General features: G+C 34.0%; 4 protein-coding genes across 10 annotated transcripts; all 4 read left to right on the top strand.

Moving 5' to 3' along the window:
• The first annotated feature begins 2,061 nt into the window (after positions 1–2,061).
• On the top strand, positions 2,062–7,429 carry LOC105123462 (uncharacterized). Its single transcript, XM_011023070.1, has 10 exons — positions 2,062–2,687; positions 2,838–2,975; positions 3,361–3,549; positions 5,018–5,155; positions 5,235–5,356; positions 5,489–5,621; positions 5,703–5,832; positions 5,921–6,000; positions 6,111–6,245; positions 6,680–7,429. The coding sequence occupies exons 1-10, from the start codon at positions 2,181–2,183 to the stop codon at positions 6,905–6,907; spliced, it is 1,800 nt and encodes a 599-aa protein (XP_011021372.1). The 5' UTR covers positions 2,062–2,180; the 3' UTR covers positions 6,908–7,429.
• Positions 7,430–10,784: 3,355 nt separating this feature from the next.
• Positions 10,785–11,878, top strand: LOC105123460 (protein RSI-1). The gene is made up of 3 exons (XM_011023069.1): positions 10,785–10,953; positions 11,067–11,094; positions 11,381–11,878. The coding sequence occupies exons 1-3, from the start codon at positions 10,876–10,878 to the stop codon at positions 11,560–11,562; spliced, it is 288 nt and encodes a 95-aa protein (XP_011021371.1). The 5' UTR covers positions 10,785–10,875; the 3' UTR covers positions 11,563–11,878.
• Positions 11,879–14,872: 2,994 nt separating this feature from the next.
• Positions 14,873–18,979, top strand: LOC105123459 (serine/threonine protein phosphatase 2A 57 kDa regulatory subunit B' theta isoform-like). Of its 3 annotated transcripts, XM_011023068.1 has the most exons (4): positions 14,873–14,993; positions 15,141–15,405; positions 15,500–16,941; positions 18,445–18,979. In XM_011023068.1, exons 3-4 carry the CDS (start codon positions 15,751–15,753, stop codon positions 18,775–18,777), a joined length of 1,524 nt encoding a protein of 507 aa, XP_011021370.1. In that variant the 5' UTR covers positions 14,873–14,993; positions 15,141–15,405; positions 15,500–15,750; the 3' UTR covers positions 18,778–18,979. The 3 variants fall into 3 exon arrangements, with proteins under 3 accessions (XP_011021370.1, XP_011021368.1, XP_011021369.1); XM_011023066.1 differs by having other exon boundaries at positions 15,141–16,941; XM_011023067.1 differs by having other exon boundaries at positions 14,873–14,998; positions 15,141–16,941.
• A 1,830-nt stretch (positions 18,980–20,809) lies between these two features.
• LOC105123458 (serine/threonine protein phosphatase 2A 57 kDa regulatory subunit B' theta isoform-like) lies at positions 20,810–27,408 on the top strand. 5 transcript variants are annotated; one of them, XM_011023065.1, is made up of 4 exons: positions 20,810–20,988; positions 21,141–21,210; positions 21,530–22,825; positions 26,532–27,408. In XM_011023065.1, the coding sequence occupies exons 3-4, from the start codon at positions 21,542–21,544 to the stop codon at positions 26,889–26,891; spliced, it is 1,644 nt and encodes a 547-aa protein (XP_011021367.1). In that variant the 5' UTR covers positions 20,810–20,988; positions 21,141–21,210; positions 21,530–21,541; the 3' UTR covers positions 26,892–27,408. The 5 variants fall into 5 exon arrangements, with proteins under 5 accessions (XP_011021367.1, XP_011021364.1, XP_011021366.1 ...); XM_011023064.1 differs by having other exon boundaries at positions 20,946–20,988; positions 21,136–21,210; XM_011023062.1 differs by having other exon boundaries at positions 21,141–22,825.
• Positions 27,409–27,984: the final 576 nt, after the last annotated feature.

Raw genomic sequence — 27,984 nt, 5'->3', positions numbered from 1 at the left:
CCTTTGAATTTAATTGAATCTTGAATAATAATAATAATATGAAAAAGAAAGCACCACGTATACTTATCATCCGACCCAACACTTTATAAAGTTGTTCCAATACAAGAAGTTAGTGCATGAAATTAAAATAATAATATTAATAGCATATTAGCATCAAGCACTAATTCATTTAATTTGAATACCGTGAATTCCCTTCTGTTGTATTATTAAAATCTAAGCAATCCCGATATCAATACGTGACTGCGAATTAAATTTAGAAGGGAGTGAATTTTTATTAAATTTTTATTTTTTTACTTTAAATTAATCTTGTTTTAGTAATCTTATTTTAGTATTTGGAATTGTTTTGATATACTATATTAATAATAATTTTTTTAAAAACAAAAATATATTTTAAAAAACAATTATTATTACATTTTAAAACAACCTCTTAAATATCATCATGGGCATAGTAGAATTCAACTACAAAAATGGAGCATACTTTGACTGACGCACATAGAAATTATAAACCATGCGTAGAGCCAACGAAAATGGGAATAAACCATGATTAAAATATTTGAGAGTTGCAAAGTCAAGCTTGCGTCCATTGCATTGACATCTAAGCAATCAAAGACGACTTAAGAAAACCAAGACTTGGAGTTATTTTTTATTTTAACTATAGATGTCTTGCTTTAATTTTATAAAGTTATTTAAATTATCATAAAGAGGAGAAAAGTTCGAAGATTTCAACAAGAGCTCCATTGTAATTTTAATTAAAGAAGCATGAATCGTGGTAAACAACTAGTAATTGTTTATGTAGCTATATGGTTGTGTAACAGTGAACCGAGTTAATATAACTTCTTAATATTTGAGATAATTTTTTATATTTGTTTTTGTATTTTAAAAATATTTTAAAAAATAAAATATTTTTTTTATTTTTTATTTTAAATTAATATGTTTTTAGTATTTTAAAATTATTTTAATGTACTGATATTAAAAATATTTTTTAAAAAATAAAAAAATTATTTGTATGAATTTTAACATGAAAAGTTTAAAAAGCAACCATAATCACATTGTCAAACAAGCTTATGCAAGTTACAATAAAATATAAATTTAATTTAATTAAGTAAATTTATAATTCAAGTTATAAATTTAAAAAATTTATCAGAATTAATCTAATTTTTTTTTATCTTTCTGGTTGATAAGGTCATATCATGATAACTTTTATATAATTTAATTTAAAATTTAAATCGATCAAATAGTGGGGTTAGAAATTTTAGAGCTTGAATGTTATATCAAGTTTAATAAATATCATAAATTTTTCTATAATCTAAATATTTTTTTTATATTTAAAATAATTTTGATTCAAGCAAGGAGAAGATGAGAAATAAACTATTTAAACCTAAACAAGTTAGAATTTTATTTTATATCGATATGATTTTTGAATGATAATATATATTAGAAACCCTAGTTTTTTAATGGTTTAGATCCATGCGAATTCTCTATAGCAACACCTTGTCTTGTATAGGAAGAAAAAGAAAAAAAAACTACATCGACAATTTAAATTACTAGCATAGGAATTGAAGAGCCTTTGTTGTAATCTTTTTGTTTCTTGGATTCAAGCCCCTTTATTTTTTTTAAAAAAGAAAAGAAAATGAAAGATTCCTCTTAGTAAATAAAAATAAAAATTATTCAAATGAAAATTTAAATCAATCGGGACTATCATTTGTCCATCTTTAAAGTTATTTAAATAAAAAATTAAATTAATCCAAAAAAATGAAAATTATAACCTCTAGTTTGCTTTTAACGATTCCTCTTAATAATAATAAAAAAGTTTCAAATGCATAGGTTTTACTAGCTTATTAAATTACAAAAGAAAAACATTTGATAAAAAAGGATGAATTTGATAAATGTCTCAGATTATAGGGACTAATCGTGCTAAAAATCCAATAATTCTGCATGGGACACAAGTTAAATAAGTTAATCCGACTCTCAAGAAATATTAATAATGGCATTCGAGTAAATTCGTTTCCAAAAAAGCCCAAATACCTAAGCTGAAATATCCACGTGGCCTTTGACACTAGGGACCCCCTCTCTGATCCTCTCCTTCAAAAACCCAACCCGCCTTCTCCTCCCTCCTCGCTCGCCGTTGAAAACTCAACCTCCGTTTCTGTCGCTCCGTTGAAACCGCAGCCCTTTCAATCATGGACGAGAATTCAGCTCTTATAGCACAACTTCTCATGGAAGACGAAATTGAGATGAGAAACGGTAGCGGCAAAGGCAACGTTAACGGTAAAGATCAGAGCGACGGCGGATGGAAAACAGTTACGTATTCAAAGCGGAACAAGAAACAACAACTCCCGAAAGTTTCGCATTCGCCGGAGAATTCTTCCTCCGAACACCGACGATCCAACGGTGTAGGCGGTGGGGAAGCTGATGTGTTTCGTTCAATTGAGCAACATTCCGAGGATCGGAGACGGAGGATTGCGGAGGAGAGCAGGAGGAGAGAGGAGGAGGAGAGCGGCGAGAGAGATGGATCGAAGCGGAATTCTGATGAGGATGGCGAGAGTGACGATGGAGACCGTGGTGGTGCTGGAGAACAAGTGAAGAGGGTAAAGAAGCCGAAGGCGAAGAAACCAAAAGTGACGGTGGCGGAGGCGGCTGCGAAGATCGATGCCGGTGATTTAGGCGCCTTTCTTGTTGACATCACTGTAAGCATTTAACTAATAATTATAATTAATATCCTTGTGTTTTTTTGTTTCTCTGATCTTACTTTTTTATTTTTAATTAATTTGAATCCGTACATTTTTAAAATTATTAATTTGTTTATTTATTTTGTGATGTCGTTTTGGCGGTTTTAGGTCTCGTATGAGACACAGCAGGATATACTATTAATGAGATTTGCTGATTACTTTGGAAGAGCATTTTCATCAGTGAGTTCAGCTCAGTTTCCTTGGTTGAAGATCTTCAAAGAGTCCTCTGTTGGCAAATTGGTTGATGTAAGTGTTTTTTTTTTTTTAATTTTTTTTTATCATTTTAATTGTAATTAGGAAATAGTAATTTTGATTACATAAAAAATAAAATATATTTTTTTCTTTAAAGATTTGATTTTTATGGAAAAAGTAATAACGGGCGTGAATGATTTGGGTTATAATGGTGTAGTTAAGTCTTTGCTTGTTCGTTCTGATTTTTGTATTTGTGTTAAGATGGTAAGGTACCGACATCGTGTAATTCGTTTATGCGATGATCTAAGATGGATCGAGCTGAATTGATCCACTTATATTGTTCTATGAGAAGCTTAAGTTGCTTGATGTGATTTGAAAGAATTTTTTATGTTATTACCATTTCTAACATCTTATTTTTAATCAATGTTTTTCTGAGCAGATTCCTCTCGCACACATCTCTCAAGATGTTTACAAGATGGCAGTTGACTGGCTTGGCCAGCGATCTCTTGAAGCACTTGCGTCCTTTGTGTTATGGTCAGTGGACAGCATTTTCGCTGACCTTGCAAGTCATCAAGGAGTTACCAAGGGATCCAGAAAGGTGGTCCAGCAATCGCCATCCAAGTCTCTGGTAGCTTTCAGGAATATCTCTTTATATATGATTTCTAAGTACTTCAATGCTAGTCAATACTTTCTTTCAAAAGTTTTTTTTTTTTTTACCTATTATCATGTTTGGTTTGTACTTGCATGCCAGTGCTTTAATTTCTGTATTATAGGTGAGAATTTAGAAGTTGTTACGAGTCATATGTTTGCAAAGAGCTTTGATTAATAGACGCTCATTTACTGGAACGCAGGTATTAGCTGTTCAAATCCTCTAATTTGGCCATCCTGTCACTATATGTCTATATTGTGTCCAATGTTCCTTAATGTGGAAATTGGAGCCCCTAGAACTACTAAGACTAGCAAAAATTGAATTTTTGGATATGCCTATTAACCATGTCAAAAGAATTTTTAGTGTTCAAAATTTGATAATGAGTGTTCTCAGATATATTTGGCTTATCAGAACTAATATTGTTTTGGAGAGAACTCCGAAAGACTTGAAAGAAACCAGGGATTGATATAGTATTTAGCTGATTCACAACATTTCAATCTTATGTTGCTTCTGTATTGCTCACATGTATGCTTGGTCACTTGTTAAAAAATCTTTGGTTCCATCAAGTTGCTTGAATTAAATGCTTAAAATCTGTTACTCCTCTAAATAAAATAATAAATTCAGAAACAATAATGTAGCTGTGTATGTAAATTATCATAAACTGAAAAGTTTAGTTTTGGTACACTAACAAACCTGTAAAACATAGCTAGAATTCATGAAAAACCCCCAAGGTTGGTGTGAAGAGATGGAGGACACATTTTTTGGTGCAAATCGGGTAACCAACCTGCAAAAAGCATCAATGCAGCAACAATCATTGCACCAATTGCCATCAACTTGGGCACATAATTCTGGAATCTAATTTTGACACAAACCATAGTTTCATCCACTGAGCCTTGCTTTAAAGAAAAATTATCTGGGAATCAATTTCATTTTTCTTCCCCCCCCCCCCCCTCTTTTTTATTTTTATTAATGCCGCTTCCCCTGGTACTTTAAGTTTCCTTGTGGTTAAGGAGAATCTCTGCTGTCAGTTTGTTATAGTCTTATTTTCCCTTTCCTATTCTTTATCTCAGCAAAACCATAACAACTGCTGCATGTTAAAAAAGCAACAAACCATGAAATGCTACTGCTTTTCTTTGTAAAAATAGATCATTCTTCCCAATACATTATGCAATACTTGTTATCAGATACTGCTTCAGTTCACAGGCTTGGATTAGTATTGTGTATGAATACCTTGTAGATAAGTATTTTTCCCTAAAGTAAGTCAGATGCCTCTATCCTGTTTGAAGAATGTTAGGAACTGTGCTTATTTTAAGGCATTGTTTATGGTTAGCACACCAGCATCAATGCTAAAGGTTTCCCGGGACACTATATGTTCATTTTTACAAATTTTTCTCATGGCTGTTGTAATAGTGCCTGACCGTTCTATAAATATACTGTTGGGCTCCAGGTTGCCATATTTGTGGTTTTGGCAATGGCATTACAACGCAAGCCTGATGTGTTGATCAATTTATTGCCGGTAATTAGTGAAAATCCAAAACATCAAGGACAAGACAAGCTTCCAGTCACTGTATGGATGATTGCTCAGGTAACCTGACCTTCCCAAATATGTGAATTCTTCTCTTAGGAAAATAGATTTTGATATTTGGAACTGTATCTTCATTTAGGCATCTCAAGGAGATTTGGTTGTGGGATTGTACATGTGGATTCGTGTTCTCTTCCCTATGCTGAGTGGGAAATCAAGCAGTAATCCTCAATCCAGAGACTTGATCTTGCAGTTGATTGAGAGGTACCATCGGGATTCAGATTAATTTCACACCTTCCTATCCGATGCTTGTGTCATTTAGATCTTTGACATTTTTCAGAGTTTGTTCATATTTTATTCTGACCCCCCACCCCCTTTTTTTTTTCTTTGGATTAGAATCTTATCATCCCCCAAAGCTTGTACAATTTTATTAAATGGTGCTGTTAAAAAGGGTGAGCGCTTGGTACCACCTTCTGCTCTTGAGCTTTTGATGAGAGTAACCTTCCCAGTTCCTTCAGCTAGAGTTAAGGTGGGTATTCTGGTGCAGCTTTCTAGATTTTGTTAGGCATTTTAGGTCTGAGGCAAGTTTTGATTTTTTTTTTTCCCTTAGGCAACCGAGAGGTTTGAAGCTGTTTATCCAACCTTAAAGGAGGTTGCTCTCGCTGGTTCCTCTGGAAGCAAAGCAATGAAGCAAGTTACGCAGCAGATTTTGAACATTTCAGTCAAAGCTATTGGAGAAGGTATTCTAAACTCAAATTGGCTGCTTGTCATGAATTGATTGCTGTCTATAAGTGGGCATCACAACCTGATTATCAATGCTTTCTGCAGGTAACACTGAACTATCAAAGGAAGCAAGTGACATTTTCATTTGGTGCTTGACACAGAACCCTGAGTGTTACAAACAATGGGTAGGCGTTTTCTGATGTTATTATGATTTAGATTGTAAATTTGAGACTGGTTGCTGTTTTTATATACATCATTGACTTTGGTTGCCTGTACATGAACTACTTGGAAACAGGATGTGTTCTATCTGGATAATCTCAAAGCAAGTGTCATGGTTTTGAGACAGCTTTTGGATGAATGGAAGGACCACTCTGTCAAACATTCTTGTCTTGACCAAGTGAGGGAAACCCTAAAGAGTTTCAGGCAGAAGGTAACATATTTTTCATATTTATCTGCATATTTACTTACAGAAATGTATAGAGTATTAAAATAAAGGTTTTGGGTCAGTTGACCATCACTAATTCTTTAGGTTATTCTCTTAGATCATGAACTGAGAAAATTTACCATTAGGCATCTTAGCTTGGTTGTTTGTGAATTCTGTAAACATCACTTGACTTTTCTGAATTACGATACCGTTAATATTCCTCTTCTTCCTAACAAGGGAGGAAGAGAAACAAGGGACCTTGTGTTTTTCTTCTCATTGCTCCAGGCATTTATAATTTTTCATTTTTGATTGGGACCCAGGTAATATGCCTTAGTTGCTAGTGCACCTAGTCTAACTTGGTGCTCCACCTTGTACTGACAATGTTATGCCTGTCAGTGTCTTTAAACATATAACTTGTTTTATGCTGTGCTTTTTTATAGAATGAGAAAGTATTGGCAAAGGCAGAAAATTCAGGCGACCATGCATCCTTGAAAGAAGCAGACAAGTACTGCAAGGCAATTCTGGGACAATTTTCACGAGGCCTTGGATGCATAAGAAGCACGTTTATTGTGTCTGCTGCTCTGGCTGTGGGAGCTGTTATCATGTCCCAGAAAGAATTTTGGGACCTGCAAAAACTATCCGCAATGCTCAACTTACCAACCTCATAAGTTTGTTAGGGAGTTTCCTCAGCAGCGGATGACTTTCATCATCGCGATTACTTATGATATCAGGCTTAGTTCAGTTGTTCCTCCGCAAGATGGACAGAGAATGAGGGCTTTGTGATTGCAAATTGGAGCAGCAATAGCAACAGTGGCCAAAAGGAGCTGGTTGACATATCACAGAATGCTGATCTGTCTGGTTTTCGGCATCAGTCCGTCTCGTAACTTGGTTTGCCCTTCATAATAACTAATTTATAATGGATTGTGCATGTACGAAAGTAAAGCTATGTGATGCAATCTGTGTTCTTGAAAACAGTCTAGTCAAATTGTTTCTGTTTTCTTGGGTGGACTGAATCAAGATTCATAGAATTTGTTAGGTCAGCTGTTGGCCACTGATGATTTAGGTGCTTGGTGGGATTTTTCTGATCAAAATAATGAGGATGGTGGATATTGTTCCAATAAGTGACAGTTGCATGTCCTGGATCTTAAGACTGGGAGCTTCATTTTTAATTTTTAATTTTTTTTTTTTTTGAAGCTTCATGATGTTTGAAACTCAAGTCAAGTATAGCTTGTTTCTTGCCTTCTCATAGATTGGTAACATGTGATGTGGAGCTGATGCTTTCTTTTTCTTCAGGCAACAACGAATTCAAAACCTAGGCATGTTCGACCACATGTAACATGTCCTGTCTACTGTTAGGCAGATAGGGAGCTTTTTGCATCCTCTTTATAGGGCTATTTTAGGTAAAAAGGAGAAGACAAGGCACAGGGTTTAACTATTTTTTTTCTAAATCCGGTGATTTGGTTAAATAAAATATTCACTCATACTTGATTCGGAGACTTACTCAGACTGTCTGGGAACTGCTCGAACGGTTCCAGAACGTGGTTTAATTTATGTTTTTAAAAATTTTAATTTTTTTTAAAAAGAATCCAAAGCAATAAATAAATTAATTAAAATAATAAAAATCAAATTTAATATAAAAATAAAATGAATTTAAATAATGAGGAATAAAATTGAAAAATAAATTTAATTAAAAAAATAGTAATTAAAAGAATAAAAACTATATTTAATATAAAAATCAAATAATAAAAAATAAAATAAAAATAAAAACTACAATTAAAATAAAAACAAATGATGGACAACTTTTTATTTTGGCTAGAATAATGTGAATAGCAAGAAGAGGAGAGAAATGATGGATAAGGAAAAACTTCCATTGCACACCGCATCACCACTCATGAAGCTACATATGCTACCCTATTAGATGCGTTGCCACTTACCTCCTCAGATGACACCCTATTAGATGCGTTGCCACTTACCTCCTCAGATGACATGGTGGTTGAATGTTTTCGGCCACTAGAGAAGGTTATACATGTTGCTCAAAATATACAAACAACCCCCACTCAGCACACGCACTAGTCATCTTTTTTTAAATAATATTTTATATTAATTAAAATAATAAATCATCCCATGGTTAACATGATTATAACCAAAAAAAAAAAAACCCTTAAGGAAAAGATGAAAAAGCCCATTGTAGTCACTTTAAAGTCATTTAATTGTGCTTAGAATAATAAAAAAAATAAAAAAAGTCTATGAAGGACATGTTTAAATGTTTTTGCTTTTAAAGGTAAATAAATCATTTTAATTTAAAAAAATACAAAGACTAATTTTTCTCGATCAATTTGATAATGACCAAAAAACTATGTGAGAAAAATAATATTACCCCTAAAAAAATTAATGAATTTTGTTTTAGAAAGAAAAATGATCATTTCAAATATAGTAAAATATAAGTGCATGTATAGTAAAAAAAAATTAGCATTTTTTTTGTACTAAATACTATGAGTAGTGCTATTATTCAAGATAAGGGCAAGCAAAACAATTAAATAATCGAATTATTTAAACAAACTGGCTTGGAATAAAAAATAAAAAATTAATTATAAAAAATTAAAAAATTAATTTGGTTTCAATTTTATTTTTGAAAAACTAAAAAAATCAAACTGAATTATAAAAAATAAACCAAACCAAACTAAATTTAAAAAAAAAAAACCCAAAAAGACCCAACACATTACATCAAAGCCTATAAAATTAGCTAAAAAAAAACAACTAAAAGATCTATGGATTATTTTTTAAATTAAAAACAAAACTAACCAAACTGCTAGATTTGAACTAGTTGCTCCATTTAATTCAAAATTTAAAAAAAAAGAAGCAATTCTTTTGATGTTTCTTGTCTAAATTAAACCAAACCAATTGATGCCCGCCTTTAGTTTCATAACCAGTTTGTGGCCCTTTATTTTCCAATACAATTTCAAAAAATAGTAATAATAAAAGAAGTAGACCCAAAAAATAAAAGGAAAATCAAGAATTGATAAATTGGGAAATGAAATGGCCATGAAACAAAAAAGAAAAGAAAAGAGGGGGATCAAATTAAAACATAATAAGAAAGAGAAAAGATAAAAAAAAAAATATCACCATAACCAAAACATCATCCTTCTACTAACATGTATCGCCTCTTTAAAACGTATTTGACCAACTACTTCCAGCACACCAAGAAAGTCAATGATTGAACACTAGAAGAAGTTATATGCATCCTAGAATGTAGGGGGCTTCTTCCACAAATGCTAGCTTAGTTGTTTCGCTTGTCTATCCTAACTCATTATATTTATTTTATATTTAATTTTTTTTCAATAAAACTTAATTATTTTTATATTAATATAATTTTATTTTATTTTTTCAAATCAAAAATCAATCAAGTATCAAAATGTTTCTTTGACATTGTGAGAACCCCGTATCTAGAAAACCAGCATGAATATTTAAGTTAAATCCTAAATAAATATGTTGTGAGATCAAATTAAAACATAAAGTTAAATTAAAAAAATGTACTTTTTAATTGGCTGTGCAAGTTAGTCTTTGATTTTATATATAAAAAAAGGGATTGAATACTTGTATAAGCTTCAAATTTGATCTTCAAAGGTTTAAACTTTTTTAAATTAATAAAATTAAATTTTATTTTATTAGCTGAGTGATAAAATATTTCTTTGATAGTGCGAGATTTGCATGCACTAACATAAAAACAAATCTTCAAAACTAATTTCAAACTAATATATTATTAAAACAACAAATAGAAAAAACTAAGGAACAAAATAATAATAAAAAAAATTATAAACAAAAATAAAAGAGAGCAATCACTACAAGTATCCATAATGATTCCTATCATATGCATATGTATGACATAGTAAATCACTAGCCCTCTTACTCTTTTTTTTTTTTAATAATAAATATAAAACCAAGGCACGTTTCTCCTTATTGTGCCAAACAACTTAATCTAAACATTTGAGTTCTTTAAGTAACATTCCATTAAAACACCATATATCTTTGATAATTATACAAAAAGAGTATAAAATATCCATTACATATATCTATTTTCAACCACAAAGTGAAAAGCATACTGTGAGAGTTGCTTGTAATAATTATTAAAGTTGGTTCTCCATGTTCTATATATATTCTATGTATAGGTTGATATATCCAAGTTAGGTTTTAAATTAAACCAAATAAAATATAAATATATAAAACTTGATTGGTTTAATTAAGTTTTAGTAATGTAGTTGATTCGATCAAATTTATGTAAAAAAATTAAAAAAAAAAAAAAACCGCTGTGTTTCAATCAAAATACCAATCAATCCAAATTCAATACGGCAACATTATTGGTACCTATAGCATTACAAAACAAAGTTGTCAAAAGCAAAGAAAAAACGGAACCACAAACTACGGCGCTTTCATTGCTCACTTTTGCATGTGACATTGAGACCCATTTTTTTGGATTTAATGCCTGATCCCAGCATTCACGCCTTAATGTCATCCCTAAGATATCCCTATAAATAATAACCCACAATCCCCATGGAAAATAAAAATCTCCATTAAAGAAATAGAAAACCCTATTAGAATATAGAAAGATAGAGAGAGAGAAGAGAGATAAGAGAGCACCATGGCTAGCCTCAGTCGCAATTCCCTCTTGCTGGTCCTTTCTCTCCTTCTTCTAATTACTTTTTCTAACGTGGCTGAGGTATGTGAATTTACATATATGTATGTGCTAGCTTTCTTTGCTTATAAAAATTGTCACCACTCTTGTAAAAGAGCTACCTCTAATCTCCTTTTTCCTTCTGAATCTTTTAACAGATCCATGGTGCCAAGCTCCGTCCTTCAGGTGTATATATATATTATGCTTGCTCTCTTGGGTTTTTTCTTTCCTATTAAACAAGCCTATAACCTAAGAGAAATGTGGATTCTAACTAGTTTAGTTGGTAAAAACATTTGAAGTTGTAAGGAATGATATCTATTAATCACTCGATAATTGTTTATAAATATCGAAAGGAATTATGAAGAAAAGATTTAAAAACTATGTATTTTTCTTGAGAAATTACATTACATTACATACGTAGCATATCAAGAGTGTGAAATTAATTATTAATTTACTTATTTTGACATTACAGAATGCAAACCGAGATGTAATTACCGCTGCTCAGCAACATCACACAAGAAGCCATGCATGTTCTTCTGTCTGAAATGCTGTGCGACGTGCCTCTGTGTTCCTCCTGGGACTTATGGCAACAAGGAAACATGCCCTTGCTATAATAACTGGAAGACCAAGGAAGGAAGACCCAAGTGCCCTTGATCTCGAGGCCTAGCTAGTTAGCTACCTTCGATCAAAAACTAAAGACAATAAAAATAGCTGCCTAGATCATCCCATTCTCATTTTCTTAATCACTTAATTTGGCATGTATTATTTCTCTCTGTAGGCAATCTGTTCTTTAGATGCCATATTTCTCAAGCCCGGGCTACCACATTGATGCAAACTTCTTCTCTAGAGAGAGAGTGGGCATTATATTATAAACTACGGTTAATTTTGTTCCAAGGGAGAGGCAAAATAGCTTGTAAACTCCTTTTAGTCCACAATGGTCAAGGTTAGGGAATCAATTTCATTTTATCAAGCCGGCTTTCCTTAAATATGCTCATAATATAAATGTAAGCAATGATTTGTTCAAGAAAATTATAAAAATTAAGTTATCTCCATGTGTGAGTATGATGGATGTATCTATAGTTATTAAATCTTATTCAAGGGAAACTGAATGTTTTAAAAAAATCAAAACAATGTTTTTTTGACCTTGTACACTAAATTTTAAAAAATAAATTACCAAGAATAATTCCAAATTAATACAAATTAAGTTAAAGGACTAAACAACCGCACAAAAAAAAAAAATCACTGCTGGAATCTATAGTGATTCCTCCCCAAGAACACATTGAATCACTTAGCGCCCTCTTAGGTTTATATATATATGTTTTTTAACGACGTACCAAGTGGAAAGCAACAAGAAAATTGCCTAAGTTCACTTGAGAAATTTAAGATCTAGAATTTAATCTGAGTTAAATTATTAAAGAAATTGATAAAGTAAGAATTAATTGATCTAGTGGAGTTTTAGTGATTTAGTTGACAGGATCAAACTCAATGAAATCAATTTTAAAAAGTAAAATAAAAAGATAATATTTTTAATAAAAATAATTAATTCATTAACTCCTAAGTCTGTTCTAAAAGCCAAGCACAACATGACAACGTTCCCAAACCACAAATTACAACGCTTTCATTGCTCACTTTTTCATGTGAAATTGAGGCCCATTTTTTGGACTTAATGCATGATACCAACATTCATGCATCTAAAATAGATTTTTAAAATTAATTATGTATCCAGCATCACTTTTCTCACCATTCCCAGTGGTCCTTATCTCCACCGGTTGATATGTTAATTGTACAATTTATTTTCACATGGTTTTTATTAGCAGTTCATAAATATTTCTTTTTTAATTTTATAATTTATCTTTAAATGTCTTCTACTATTCTAAACATCTCATTCTTGAATAAAAAACACCTCATCCCATTCAACAAGAGTATATCTTGTTTTGCGACCATCTCTTTTATTTATAATAATTAAACATTATATAATAACTAATAATTTAAAACTATAAAGCTTGGATGCCAATTTCCGGACAAAAATAACACAAAAAACAACAATAACAAACATTATAAAATTCTATTATATAGAGTAATCACACAAAAATTTTAATTTAAAATTTTATTTCTCAATGCTTCACCACACCTGGTAGTTGTATTTTTTAAAAAGTTTACAGCTCTTTAAATAAAAAAAAAAAAACAAACTAAACAAATGAGAAAAAATAAATTCACAAATTTCAATATTTGATTTTTTATACTAAATAGGAAAAGCAAATAAAAACAGCATAAAAAAATATTTTTCTAAATTAAATAAATAATTTTTATTAATCTAACTAAGAAAATTGTGGGTGGTAAAGTCATTAGAAGTGGCAAGAGAATAATATCTGTTTATCCTTGCCTAATTGTTTATGAACATTGAAAGGAATTATGGGGAAAAAAGATATTCTATTAAAACATTCTTGAAATTGACTAAATTGGCTTTAAAACAAGTTTATTGTGTGTTAAGTATATTAGATAATAATATAAATTATATTTTAGAATTTTATCTAATAATTTAAATTATTGAGTTGAGATGATTTTTTAATATGATATCAAAATTTTAATGACCAAATGATCATAAATTTAAATTTTATTATTTTTATTTATATAATAAAAATTAAATATAAAATAGTGTTAATTTATATAAATTTCAAGCATAAAATATTTTCATCGAAGGAATGCTCCGACTTCTGCTCTGTATTCCCGAAAGATTTTGTCATGGAGAAGGACCTGCTAATAGCACTATGGATGGCAAATGGCTTTATTTCTCACAAAGGGAAAATGGTTATGCACTGACATAGGCTACGAGATTTTTGGTGACGTAGTTGGGATGTTATTTTTTCAAGACGCTGAGGATGATGGGCTGGTCAACATAACATGTAAAATGCACGATCTTGCACGAATCATTATGATGCATGAAGTAAGTTTGATTTGGCAAAATATATGCTGAAACACTAAATAAGAACTAGGAAAACCCTACAAGAAATGAGAATTGGCTACAGATATTAGCGACGGACTTTTTCCGTCACTAAATACAGACATAATTAGCGACGAAATTATATCCATTGCTATTTTCTGGAGTGTCATTTAGAATTCAATTGCTCCTATCAAGAGAATTCATAGATAAACTAAAATTTGCAAACCAATCTGTTGCTTGATTTGCCTCGCGGTAAACATATTGGACTTTGAACTTCCACTCACGATCCAGCAGCTCCTTTGGTTAGGCGGTAAGTGAGTAATTCGCTTCCACCGTAATAGACACCTGCACGATGAGCTGAACCACCAGTTTGGATTCAGATTCTAGGATAACCTTTAGAAATCCCAACATCCATGCCGATTCGATACCTGGTACCACCGCACATAGCTCTGCTCTAACTGAAGAATAGAGTCCCGAATTAATTGCAAATTCTTTTATTCAAGAGCCAAATTCATCCCGGATTAAACCCCCTGCCCCAGCTTGATCTGGATTCCCCTTGCTCATCCATCCACATTCAATTTAACCCATCCTTGAGTCAAGAATTTCCACCCCACCTGGTGGACCTGCTTCTGAATGTGATCAAGTCAATCACAAATTTGCAGTAGATTTAGATTCTTGAATTTGTTTAGCCACTACATTACCATAACCATGACTAGCCTCTAGGTGGTCTCATATGAAGTATTCGAGTGTATCTATAGACAGTGCAAAAGACTTCCAATGTCATCAAGAGCAAAAGAAAAATGGCAGCCAGCAATGTAAGAAACTGCCAAGAACTAAACACATATTGCTTCATAAATCTACCGCCTTTTACTGTCCATCGTCCATTGTAATACTTGTTAACATCTTCAATCACTTTGTCTAAGAAAGGAACCTTGGTAAGTCTAATAGATTTGCTCTTTGACTGTATCACAAAGTAGAAATATACATTATATAAAAATAAAAAATAACTGAGTATTAAGAGAATAAATTAAAATACGCAGCCCATCCCATCTCATAAGCGAGAAAAAAAAGTGAGATAAATTTTCCCAGTCAACAAACAACATCGAGAACATCAAGCAGCGAAATTTTGTGTTCTCCCGTCTCTGCAAGGTTCATACTATCTGCATCTTTATTTGGTTTCTAGATTTGGGTTTCTCCTTTTCTCTTCCTTGCAACTCTCTTTTTACTGGAATTTTGTTAAAGAGCAGAACACTGAATTTTATTTTTTTTATTTTTTTTGCATTTAATTCAGGTTTTGAAGTATATAACTTGATGACGGAAAGTGTTGAGTATGCTATATAGTTTTCTCTTTTTCTAGTGGAGAAAGGAATACGTACAGAGAAGAAAAGGGTCCTTTTTTTCTCCTCCTACTTTCTTGAATTCGGTTTAGAAAGTTGAACCTCATCCTGTTTTTAGAGTTATTTTGCACTTTTGGGTTTTTGTAATAGTTGTAAAAAAGTTGTGATTTTCGGTACTGGGCTTTTGGAGAGAGGAGGGGTTTTCAGATCTTTGGAGAGGTAAAAAAGTGTTACTAATAAGGGTTTTTGTATTGGTTGATTGAGATTGGGGAATTAAATGATTTTGTGTGTTTGCTTTTGATTTTGTGAATAGGGAGGGGTTTTTCATCTCTGTTCTTTCCTTGACTTTTTGGAAGTATAGATTGGAGATAGAGTGGCCTTTGGTTGGGTACAACACAACGGTCTTATTCTATAGCTTATCTTGAAGTGGGTTTATTTGATACTAGGGATTGCAGATTTTGGTTTCGGTTGATGAATTCTGATATATTTTGGATTGGATATTTCGGGAAGCATTGTTGTTGTTCTGTTAGGCTGGGGAGGCATTTTGTCTTGTATTTATAAATTATGCTCAAACAAATACTTAGTAAGCTTCCGAGAAAGTCATCTAAGTCAACTGCAAATCGTGACCACAGTGGTAATCAGGCAGCCAATCCAAATGCTTCTAGTGGCTCAAGAAGTAGTGTTGGCAAGTCCGCCAATTCAAGCATCTCATCCATAGCAGTAAATAGTTCTGTCCCAGATGTAGCAATTCATCATGGAGTGAATTCGAAGTTGAATGGAACTCTAGGGTTTTCTCAGTATGAAGGACTGCCTGGATTCAAGGATGTTCCAAACTCTGAGAAGCAGAGTTTGTTTATTAAAAAGTTGAACATGTGTTGTTTCTTATTTGACTTTACTGATCCTACGAAGAACCTCAAGGAAAAGGAGACAAAGCGACAGACGTTACTGGAGTTGGTGGATTATGTAACTTCCATTAGTGGTAAATTCTCTGAAACTGCTATGCAAGAGGTTATGCAAATGGTGTCTGCGAACTTGTTTCGGACATTCACCCCTCAACCACGTGAGAACAAAGTTATAGATGGTGTTGATTTGGAGGAGGATGAGCCTTCAATGGATTCAGCATGGCCGCACTTGCAAATTGTGTATGAACTTTTCTTAAGGTTTGTATCTTCTACCGAGACAGATGCAAAATTGGCAAAAAGATATATCGATCAACCCTTTGTTCGTAGGTTGCTGGACTTATTTGACTCTGAAGATCCCAGAGAAAGGGAATACTTGAAAACAATTCTTCACCGCATCTATGGAAAATTCATGGTGCATCGTCCATTCATCAGGAAATCTATCAATAACATTTTCTATCAGTTTATTTTTGAGACTGAGAAGTACAATGGTATTGCTGAGCTTTTAGAAATTCTGGGCAGTATCATTAATGGGTTTGCTCTGCCATTGAAAGAAGAACATAAAATGTTTCTTGTTCGTGCTATGATTCCTCTGCACAAGCCAAGATGCTTAGCGATGTATCACCAACAATTATCTTACTGCATTACACAGTTTGTGGAGAAAGACTGCAAGCTTGCTGATACTGTAATACAGGGATTGTTGAAGTACTGGCCTGTCACTAATAGTTCAAAGGAAGTCATGTTCCTAAATGAGCTGGAGGAGGTTTTAGAAGCAACCCAGCCATCGGAATTCCAGCGCTGTATAGTGCCCCTGTTTCAGCAACTTGCTCGGTGTTTGAACAGTTCACACTTTCAGGTAATAAGATTCTAATATCTAATACTTCATAAATGCGCAACTCATTTCGCTATTGTAACATGCTTCCCATTATTTATCTATGGAAAAATATGAACTTCTGCGAAAATGCTTCATATCAGCAAGATTGTTATTAACTTCAGTATTGCTTTAGTCATTATATCAGCGAAGAAATCTCTGCAGTTAGATATGTGATTTTTTTTGTTACTACTATTTCCTCTCTTCTTTGTTTAGTAAGTCGGCTAGTGTTGTTGCAAATCATTCTCTCAAGTCTCATCTACTTAGAATTTGTGTGTTGCTCTAGTAATGTGTTTCTTTCGGAGTTCATATCATAATATTACCATCACCTGTTAAATTGGCGGAGAAGATATGAAAAGAGAGAAGTATAAAGGTTTCTTATTTTTTCTGTAAAGAAACAGAATGTTGAAGACGATTTTAGACATGAGTGTCCCCGAGGGGCGTGGCGTGGTGACAAAGGGTTTGAGATCTGCACAGCAGGTCTCGAGTTCAAGTCAGGGCGTGCACTTATTGTAAGAGCCTGGGACAGCCGAGGTTTTACTCACTTACCTAGGCCCACAAAGTGCTTTTTCCGGAGGGTGGGGTTTCCTTGAATCTAAAAAAAAAAAAGATTTTAGACATAAGTGTTCCAACAGGAAATTTATCTGAGAAAAAAAAAGAAAACTATATAGAGGGTACAACTGGATGTAAAAATTTGGTGCTTAGCCATCCATTAAAGCAACTGATAGTTTATTTCTTGGTTGTAGGAGGTTCAAATCAGGCCTATGTCAACGTAAGAAAATTGCTGGAGACTATCAAAGTTGGTCAATGCTAAATCTTGTTAATTCTATATGTTCTTATTGAAAACATACATCAGATGATGAAGCTACAGTTTAGTATTCGTTTGTTCAAAAGCAATATAGGTTCTAGAGTTTTATTATTCTTTTTGGCTCATAATAGATTGCTAAAGTATCTCTGAGAAATTGATTGGGGCCTTTCCATTTCTTGTGTAACATGGTTTGTTTTGCAATAACAATGATTAGAATTCTGTATGTAGTGAGATTTTGTATTTTAACAGTGATAAATTACTCTGTTTCTTTGGCAATATTGAGACTCTACTACAAGTAATTGAATAAAATAAGACTAGAATGTGAATCCCATCCAGAATTATAATCTGAATTCCATTTCTGGTCATGTTTGAGTGTTTGTTTGCCCTAGGATGTTGCACATGATAATGTGTTATGTTCAGTTCTACATACTAGACATAGAATATTGAAATACAACTATGGCCATATCTGTTGAGAAAAATGCCAGCCATTACGATGAACTTGCCATTAGTATGTTCAAAGCTGTTGTGGATTGAATCACTAAATTTATTGTGGAAAGATGTTCCATATAAGTGAATGGGTTTCCTTTAATCTATGGTGTTCAGTTTTTCACTGTGACAAGATAGCTTCCATTCTTCTATTTAAGTTGTTAAAATCAGTATATGCGACTGATGCTTTGCAGGTGGCAGAGAGAGCATTGTTCCTGTGGAACAATGATCCCATTGAGAACTTGATCATACAAAACCGCAAGGTTATCCTACCCATAATCTTTCCTGCTCTGGAGAAAAATGCTAGAAACCACTGGAATCAAGCTGTCCGTAGCTTGACTTTAAATGTACGCAAGATCTTTGAAGATCTTGATCATGAGCTGTTCAATGAATGCCTCCTAAAGTTTCAGGAAGATGAAAAGAAGGAAGTTGAAATTAAAGCAAGAAGTGAAGCTGCATGGAAACGGTTAGAAGAGATTGCTGCTCAGAAAACTGCAAGTGATGACACGGTGGTTGTTCCTTGCTAAACAGTCACTTGCACCGCTTCAGGTTTGCTGTTTGCTGAAGCTTAGATGTTTGTTGGTATCAACATGGACTGAAATTTTTGTTGAGATGGATTCATTATATTGATAATGCTTCTCTTAGGTGTTTGATATGGTTTAAAATTCCTTTACCGCATAATAAACATTTTGTATATTGATCCTTCCATTCTTACCAAGTTTTACTCTTTACTTTTTTTTAGCTTAAGAAAGTCAAACGTAATCCCGTCTGGTAGAAAGTTGAAAGGCAAATGATACTAGGAAAAATAAGAAAAAGAAGAATAATTCAACCATAAAAGTCAAATCGTTTAAAGCATTCAAATTAGTGTTCTAAATGCCCATCACTCTCTCATTTGCGCAATTGATAATTTGTGTGTCAATGGAATTGTCAAGCATTCAGGGAAGCAGTGCTCTTCATGCCCCGCATTATGTCTGTCAGATCATTTTGTGCATGCATGAACTGGGGCATGAGCATTCCCCTATAAAATCTGCTCAGTATATTTTTGAGACCACTGCTCTCCCAGAGATTGATTGACACAAGGTTGTTCACTGTTTACTTAACATTTCTTTGCCGTCGAAGAGCATGTTTGGGAAAGCCCGCAAGCCGCGTGTTTTTAAAATATTATTTAGATGTATTTTTGTTTGAAAAACAACAACTATGATACTGAATAAGCTTTAAACCTCGTAACTATGATACTAAATAAGCTTTGAACCTCTCAACTACTCAATGTTATTAACCTAAAAAGGCCTGCTCAGTATAGTTTTCAAACTTACATTTTAGCTTGAAATGCTGGCCAGAAAATGCTGATAGAAATCCCATTTCCATGGATTTAACAGAAGGCCAATTCTTCTGGTGCAAGGAGTTATCATCATTATAGATAGTGAAATAAGTAGGCTGGCAATGATGGAAATACCCTGTTTCGATGAAGGTGCAATGATGCCGATTCCACCATGTGACTGTAGGAATTGTCATCATCTGTGTTAATCACAGACACAAAAGGGTAAATATCATTTCATAACTACTGGTATTTAATTCCACACGAATTTGGAACCATTCCTCGAAGCTTCCCTCCTCGCCTTTGCAATTGGCACCTGGGTTGGTTTTGATGGACCCTGCCACCATTGTTATGGGTAAATCAAGCATCTTTTTAAATTAAATTAAAAATAATTTCTAGATAAACACCACATACAACACAATTGTCACTCCTCTGTTGTCCATCATTATCCTGAAACATTAGCAGTAAAAGAACCCTCAGTCAGAGGATATAGTTTTGAACTTGAGTTCCAATTAATCCTCTTGTAAAAATATGTTTTAGTTTGATCAATACCTTAAATATTCCTAATGATCTCCACATTATCATAATAAAATTATTAAAAGAAATATATAAACACAAAATGAAAATGTACTTTGAAAAACACTTTTCCGTGCTGCTCCAACACATTACTACTTTGAGAACACAATTAGATTAAAAGTAACAGATTTGTGATAATTTAGGATACTGATAAATACTCTGTTCTAGTTTTCAAATCCTGCATCAATTATCCGGTAATTGTTCTTGGTTGACTATGAAAATTATATAATCTGGATATAAATTTTTATTTTTGGCTGAACATGAAACTTAATGTTCTATTAATCATTTGGAAAAAAAGGGGATGAATAACCAAAAAAAAATGTAAGATCACAAAAGAAGGATAATATTGTGATCAATATAGAAACTTTGTGAATGGAACATATTTTGTGATCAATACACTAATAAAAACACCTTTAGATAATATTTAATTTATTGTTTAAGACATAAGAAATAAAAATATAAAAGACTAAAATGACATGTTTTTTATATTTATTATTTAAAAAAAATAAAAAATCATCCTACAATTATTTTAAAAATAAATTTATTTTACTTCTCCTCCCCGTTTAATATCAACCATAACGCAAGTTAAAGATATCTTATCGTAATTATTATCGTAATTATTATCCTTAAAAGTTAAAACTATTGTCCGAATGGATGGAGAGAGTGGCATTGCTTTAGGATTAGAAACTGTGAGTGTCTAGAGGGTTGGTTTGGTCACTTTGGTCTCCTTCTCTCTCTGTCTCTTCTCTGGCCCAAAGTAATCGAGGAAAAAGAAAAAGAAAAAGAAAAAAGAAAAATAAAAGCTTTGCGTGCTCTGCTTCTTCTTTTTGAAGTCTCTGCTTCTTCTGTAAGTAAATATTAAACATTCCTGTTTCTTCTTCTCCTCTTTGTTTTTCTGTTTTAACTTTCCTATTTCCCATCCTCATAACTTATGGATTTCGATTCTGTCTAATATGATAAAAAAGCTACTTTTTTGTTGTTGTTTGTGATCAAGCCCAGATGAGATCGTATCACTGTCTGAATCAGCTGGTTTTTGGTCTACAAGAACTCAACGAAGGAGATACTACTGGTTTGTGTATGCATGATTTTCTATCGCTTCAGTTTCTGCATCTGCTTTCTTTAATTTTTTGAATTTCAAGTTAAAGGGTCTCTCTCGATTCCCATCTTTGGAAGTTTTTAGCTTTTCAAAAAGCCAATAAAGGACAGCCAAGTCGATGGTGATTTCTGCAATAAAAAATGCTTCTGGGTTTTGTTTGATTTCTGATAGCAATCCTGGGTTTGTTTTCTTCTGTGGTTTCCTTTGATATGGATTCTATGCATCTGGTTGCTCTTCTCTGATTCTGAAGTTGGGTTTGTGTTGTCCTTTAATGGACTGAAATCTGCTTCAGGGGACAATCTGTATGCGCCTGGGTTTAACAGCAACTTTGATCCTTGTGCGCGTAGAATATTTTTTTTTTTTAGTTATGATCAAACAAATACTTGGTAGGCTTCCCAAGAAGCCTTCCAAGTCATCCGAGAATCGTGAATTTGGGGGTCCAGCAATTGCTCCTTCAAATACTTCCTCAGCTTCTAAAAGCACCAGTGATTTCCAGAGCAACAGACTTGGAACTTTAAACAACTCATCTCCTCCTGGTCTTGATTCTGCTCCTCATTTAGGTTTTAGTCATGGAATGAAGCCTACCCAGGTTGGGAATCCAAAGCTGAATGGCAGTTCAGTGCCTCCACCGTATGAAGCATTGCCTACATTCAGGGATGTCCCGAATTCTGAGAAGCAAAACTTGTTTATTAGAAAGCTCAACTTGTGCTGTGTGGTGTTTGACTTTGCTGATCCCACTAAAAACTTGAAAGAAAAGGATATCAAGCGCCAGACGTTGCTTGAGCTCGTGGATTATGTTACTTCTGCAAACGGGAAGTTCACGGAAACTGTCATGCAAGAAGTTATAAAGGTGGTATCTGTTAATTTATTTAGGCCGCGTACTCCACAGACCCGGGAGAATAAGGTATTGGAGGCCTTTGATTTGGAAGAGGAGGAGCCCATGATGGACCCAGCATGGCCTCACTTGCAAATTGTGTATGAATTCTTTCTTAGATTTGTTGCATCACCTGAGACAGATTCAAAGTTGGCTAAGAGGTACGTTGATCACTCTTTTGTTCTCAAGTTGTTAGATCTCTTTGATTCTGAGGATCCAAGGGAGAGAGAGTATCTGAAGACAATTCTGCATCGCATCTATGGAAAGTTTATGGTGCATCGTCCATTCATCAGGAAGGCTATCAATAATATCTTCTTCCGTTTTATTTTTGAAACGGAGAAGCATAATGGGATTGCTGAGCTTTTAGAGGTTTTGGGTAGCATAATCAATGGGTTTGCTTTGCCGCTAAAAGAAGAACACAAATTGTTCCTTGTTCGGGCACTGATCCCCCTTCACAAGCCAAAGTGTTTACCTATGTACCATCAGCAATTATCATACTGCATCACACAGTTTGTGGAGAAAGACTGCAAGCTTGCTGACACTGTTATAAGAGGTTTATCAAAGTACTGGCCAATTACTAATAGTTCCAAGGAGGTCATGTTCCTAAGTGAGTTGGAGGAAGTCTTAGAAGCAACTCAACCAGCAGAATTCCAAAGATGTATGGTACCCCTGTTTCGTCAAATAGCTCGTTGCTTGAGCAGTTCACACTTCCAGGTAATATACTATAAATATCTTCTCTCTCTCTCTCTCTATGCCAGATAAAGGATCATTAAAGTTACCTCTCTATGAAGAACAATCAAAGTTATCTCGTTCTCATCTTTGATTTGACAAGAATTTAATGTTTTATTCAAGCCATGATGAAGCACGGCTGAGTTGTTGAGAATTTCTAGGGTATCTGGCTATTGCATCAGTTAGCTTCTGGTCTGTTTTGACTGCTGTTGTCCAGTCTTCAAATATCAAAGTTTTCTTCATCTTGCTTTTCTATGCAGCGTAATTTTGTTATGCTAAAATTGTGCAATTTTCAGAATTTTGAGCCAGATTTATTTCTTTTGCGTTGGTGGTAGGCTTAAGAATTTTGCACTTCGCCTCAGTCTTTTTTTTTTTGTAACTATTTCCATTTTATCTTCAATTAATTATTTAATTTTTTAAGGTTTTAAAAGAGGTGACTTGGCAACTGATTCATGTTAGCCACTGATGTAGTGACCAGATTCTGTACAATTTGATGTCTTTGGTGCGATGTGTGTTCCCGGGCAAATGCTTATGCTATTAGTTGACAGGTTGACTTTTTAACTGGTTGATGATTTGGGCTTCTCAGTGCATGTTTTTTTAAAGAATTTCATGTTATTGATATACAAAAGTTGAACTAGTGGTATGCAAATAGAAAATTATGAAAACACATGGACTATAATTGTATTTACCTGTCAAATATAGACACTGGAATTATAAAGGCATGCTTTCCACAATTGGAGCTGCTGTAACCGGGAATTTGTCATTGGGTTACAGTTCTAGTTGAATTTAATAACCATTTTGCGAATTGGGTGAAAAACTGGCTGACATGAATCGGTAAATGGCCCGGGCTTGACTAGTATGATGGTAAGTATTACTTATTCCCTTTGTGCAACAAAGATTGTCTTGTTTGACTTTTCATACAGTTTTAGAAATCTCAATAAATACAACACAATGCCAATTTTTTTTTTTGCACATTTTCAAAAACTTCTCCTTCCTTTGTTTAATGAGAAGTAGTTGTATTTAGAAGTTTAACTGGTATAATAGGAAAATAAAGGAATTAATTCCTTGACTAGACATATATTTGATAGTAAGATGGATACTCTTTCATTTACACTCTTGGTCACTTGCAGGTTGGTCTTTGGCTTATATTAACATTTGAACTGAATCCAAGTTTCACACTTCTTTTTTCTGGATTTGTTCCTGAAAACTTACCTAAGTCTCCGACATATTTTAATAAATATATATAGTTTTTCAATCCTAGTTTAACCTTGGTTCAACTTTTGTTTCTTGTCCTCTCCTTTGTTTGATGATGGTGCTAGTTCTGAAAACATTCAAGAAAAGTAATTATAATAAAAAAAAATCTAGTTGCCAATAATAGCCACCAGTAAGGAATCATGTGCATTCAATATGGGGTGATGGCCTCTCTAGAAACGTATAGTTCTTAGGAAACTGTCTGTGGTGATTGCAAATCATGCAGAAGCTGTGTTACTCGGTACTGTACTCAAAACTTAAATAAATTTAAGCTGATAACATGGTTGGTTGCGAAACTGGTATTGCTAAGTAAACAAATATAGCCTATCAAGAATGAGACTATGAATGTTGTTAACATCTAAGACTTGAAGAAACATATTCATCGTTCTCAAGATTTTCCTCTCTGTGCGTGTCTTCATGTGGTGTGTCCTGCAATACTTCTTGACTGTTGAGCTATATTCTCTTTTTAACCACCTATAATTAAACATGCTGTAGTTGAGAACCAAAAACATAGGAGTCAATATAAGCCTTTTCTTCTGTGTTGAGTCAGTTTTCCTCTGCACAAGCTATATTATAAATTAGTACCCTATGTTGAGAGGGAACACTGCTACTTCAATATTAGTTCAGGCAGTTCTTATGGGTTAGGATTGTTTTTCTTATTTCCTGGGGACATGCTGCTTCTTAGGGCAGTTCTTTAGCAGATATTTAAAGGGATTGTAGCCTATGCAGTCTTCCATAGCGTGTCTCTCATCCCATGGATGGTTGATGGACCCATGTGCTCCTCAGGGGTAGCCTATATTTTGGAATGCTCTGGCAGCTTGGTCCCGGCTCCTAAGAACTGTACATGGAGTGCCATTTTTGCTCTTTTGTCACGAGTCAGACTTAGGTTTTCAACTTATGTTGTGCTTAAATGAAAGATGAATTGTTGAAAAGCTAATTTTTTATTGCTAATGGAATGTCGTATAAAGTGGATTGAATCAATCAATTAATGGTTATCGCGCACGATTTGTTTGAATACATGTGGATCAAAAAACAAAAGAAGCTGAAGCACTTGCAACACAAGTGTAGTAAATAGAAAATTTCAGGCTCTCTATATTTAAGGAATAGCAATTGGCAGGTGTCATCCTAGGGTAGATTTTAGACATAAGTGTTCCAACAGGAAATTTATCTGCTGTATTTGCTCTTGTGGAGTGTCGTTTTGCTCTTGTCTTGAGTCAGACTTGGGTTTTCAACTTATGTTGCAGATAAATGAAACATGAATAGTTGAAAAGTCAATTTTTTTTATTGCTAATGAAATGCCATATAAAGTGGATTAAATCAATCAATTACTGGTTATCATGCACTATTTGTTTGAATACATGTAGATCAAAAAACAAAAGAAGCTGCAGCACTTGCAACAAAAGTGTAGTAAATAGAAGATTTCAGGATCTCTATATTTAAGGAATAGCAATTGACATGTGTTAACCTAGGGTGCTGTTGTCATGACAATTTTGGAAGCACTTGATGTGGGGCCATTCTCTGATCTCTCCTTGTCCTTTTCTGGATTTTGCTTTGTTCCTTACATTCTCCATGGCATATGTCTTCAAGCAGTCTAGACACACTAAACATGTTTGTTTCAACACTAGGCCATATATGATTTATAGGTTCCACATCAGTTGTAGCCTTGAAGTTAGGCTTAACAAAGATGATGGTATGTGTGCCAGTGATGGTATTTTAATGATGGTATTATGAGTGATGGTGCCAGATGGCAGGATAATTAATTTGGTGGCATTGCAGGTGTATATGCAATTTTGGTGCCAGGGGTAATAGTTTGTGGTATGAGGGTAATGTGCTAGTGGTGAAGGTGACAATTTCAGATTGTGCTTGTGGTGTTTGATGTTTATTCATTGGTCTGGATGTTAAATGATTAATGATGCATGTGGAGATCAGTCAAATTATATTATAAACTAGTTTCCGCAGAACTGTTTTGATCCCCTCTTTCTAGTGCGGGAATTGCTTTATCATTGGCAGGGCCAACTGTAAGGCAAGAGGCTGTAGTGATGGTTCTGCTAGTGATTAGGCCATCTTCAGATATTATCTCTTCATAATCACCAAATGCAAATAGTATGTCTAGGTTTTTTTAAATTAGGCTTAATAAATTGCAGTCTGATCAATAGCCATGACTTCCAAAGCTTTTAACTTTAATTAATTAAATCAATTTGGATTCAACCAAGGTGTTCATTTCTGAATTATTTTCCTTTTTTTTTTGGAATACCATGGATAAAAGTCTTGGTTGAGGGGCATACTGTAAATGTTTTCTGCTCTTATTGTAGTCTTGTTTATCTACTTTTATCATTTTTTTTAAATATTGAGATTCGGGTTGACCTCTTGTAATTTGCTTATCATTCATGGCATTTGTTTCCTAATTCAAAGGTAAGCTTACTAATTCTTGCACATACAGGTGGCAGAAAGGGCTTTGTACTTGTGGAACAATGATCATATTGAGAATTTAATTAGACAGAACCGCAAAGTTATACTCCCCATTATCTTTCCTGCCCTGGAGAAAAATGGACGTAACCACTGGAATCAGGTGGTGCAGAGCTTAACAGTTAATGTTCGCAAGATCTTTGCTGATATTGACCCTGAGCTGTTCGAGGAGTGCTTACTCCAGTTTCAAGAAAATGAAGCGAAGGCAGAGGAGATCAAAACAAAACAAGAAGCGACCTGGAAGCGCTTAGAAGAGATTGCGGCAACAAAAGCCACTAGTAGTGAAGCGGTCCTTGTTCCCTGGGCTATACCCGCCTTAGCATCTTCCGGCTAGAGATAGTGTTATCCATATGTTGTATAAAATTATTCAATTTCATTGACTGGTCTCAGAGTGGCAAGATGGTCATTATGTTTTATGAGTTTGATGTTCTCATGGATCCATGCCCGATTTCTCTTTTCTGGTTCCCAACGTCAAGATGTTCAGGGTATGATATCATTGTGTAGCAATGTAGCTGACAACTCTGCTGTTTGCTCGGGGGACTTTATACAGGGTAAGGCCAAGAGCTAATAGCTGAACTCACATTGATAATGGAGAGGGATAAAACTAGTAATTTTGTTAATTTTTATCGTAATTGATATTTAGAGCGTTACATGAAGAAGCTATAGATCACACAGGTGATTTAAGAACTGTCTTGATTTTAGCTTGGTCTTGTGTATTTACCAAACACTTTGATCTCATTTCTTATTTGCATGTATCATATATTTGTTTTATTGTGTAAAAGTGAAACTTTTTGTGGGTGTGAGTTGTGCTTTTTACTAATACGATAGATTTGAATGGGGTTAATTGCAAAGAGACTTTCTCTGATGGATCGTTTTGGATTTTGTTTGTCTCCTCACTCAGGACATCTCAGCATCTCCCATATAATTGATATTCATGTCGTTGATTTCCACTTTAATTTATGGTTATGGTGTTCTAATTTTGATCCTTCTAACCATGTACCTTGGTCACTGTCTTTCAGAAGCAGGCATGTTTCTGGAAAACGAATCCACCTCCGATTGGATCTTCGTTGTGGATTCCTAGTTCGTTTTTATGCACCTAGGGCTAGCAATTATGTTCATCTATATTTTTGTTCCTAGCCCATTAATTCTTGAAAAACTATATTTAATTATCCTTGCAAGGCAGTGTTCGTCTCAAAAAACAGCAGGAACACGATGTCTGTTGCAATGAGAGGTGAGATCATGCAGTGAAAAACTATCAAACCATCCTCTCCAACGCCCCTTTAGCTAAGAACCCTCTCCTTCCTGTTGAAAGGTCGCTCCTACTGAAGACCTCTCTGTCATTCTTTTTTACCCCCTCGCAGACAGCCTCAAAGACGATTCTTCCATCGAAAGTGATGACCATGGGGCTGAATATATTGAGGGTCTAG

The sequence above is a fragment of the Populus euphratica genome, unplaced genomic scaffold, assembly GCF_000495115.2.
Source record: "Populus euphratica unplaced genomic scaffold, PopEup_1.0 scaffold10.1, whole genome shotgun sequence".
In the NCBI taxonomy this organism is placed as follows: Eukaryota; Viridiplantae; Streptophyta; class Magnoliopsida; order Malpighiales; family Salicaceae; genus Populus; species Populus euphratica.
This window is presented reverse-complemented; position numbering and strand designations above follow the sequence as displayed.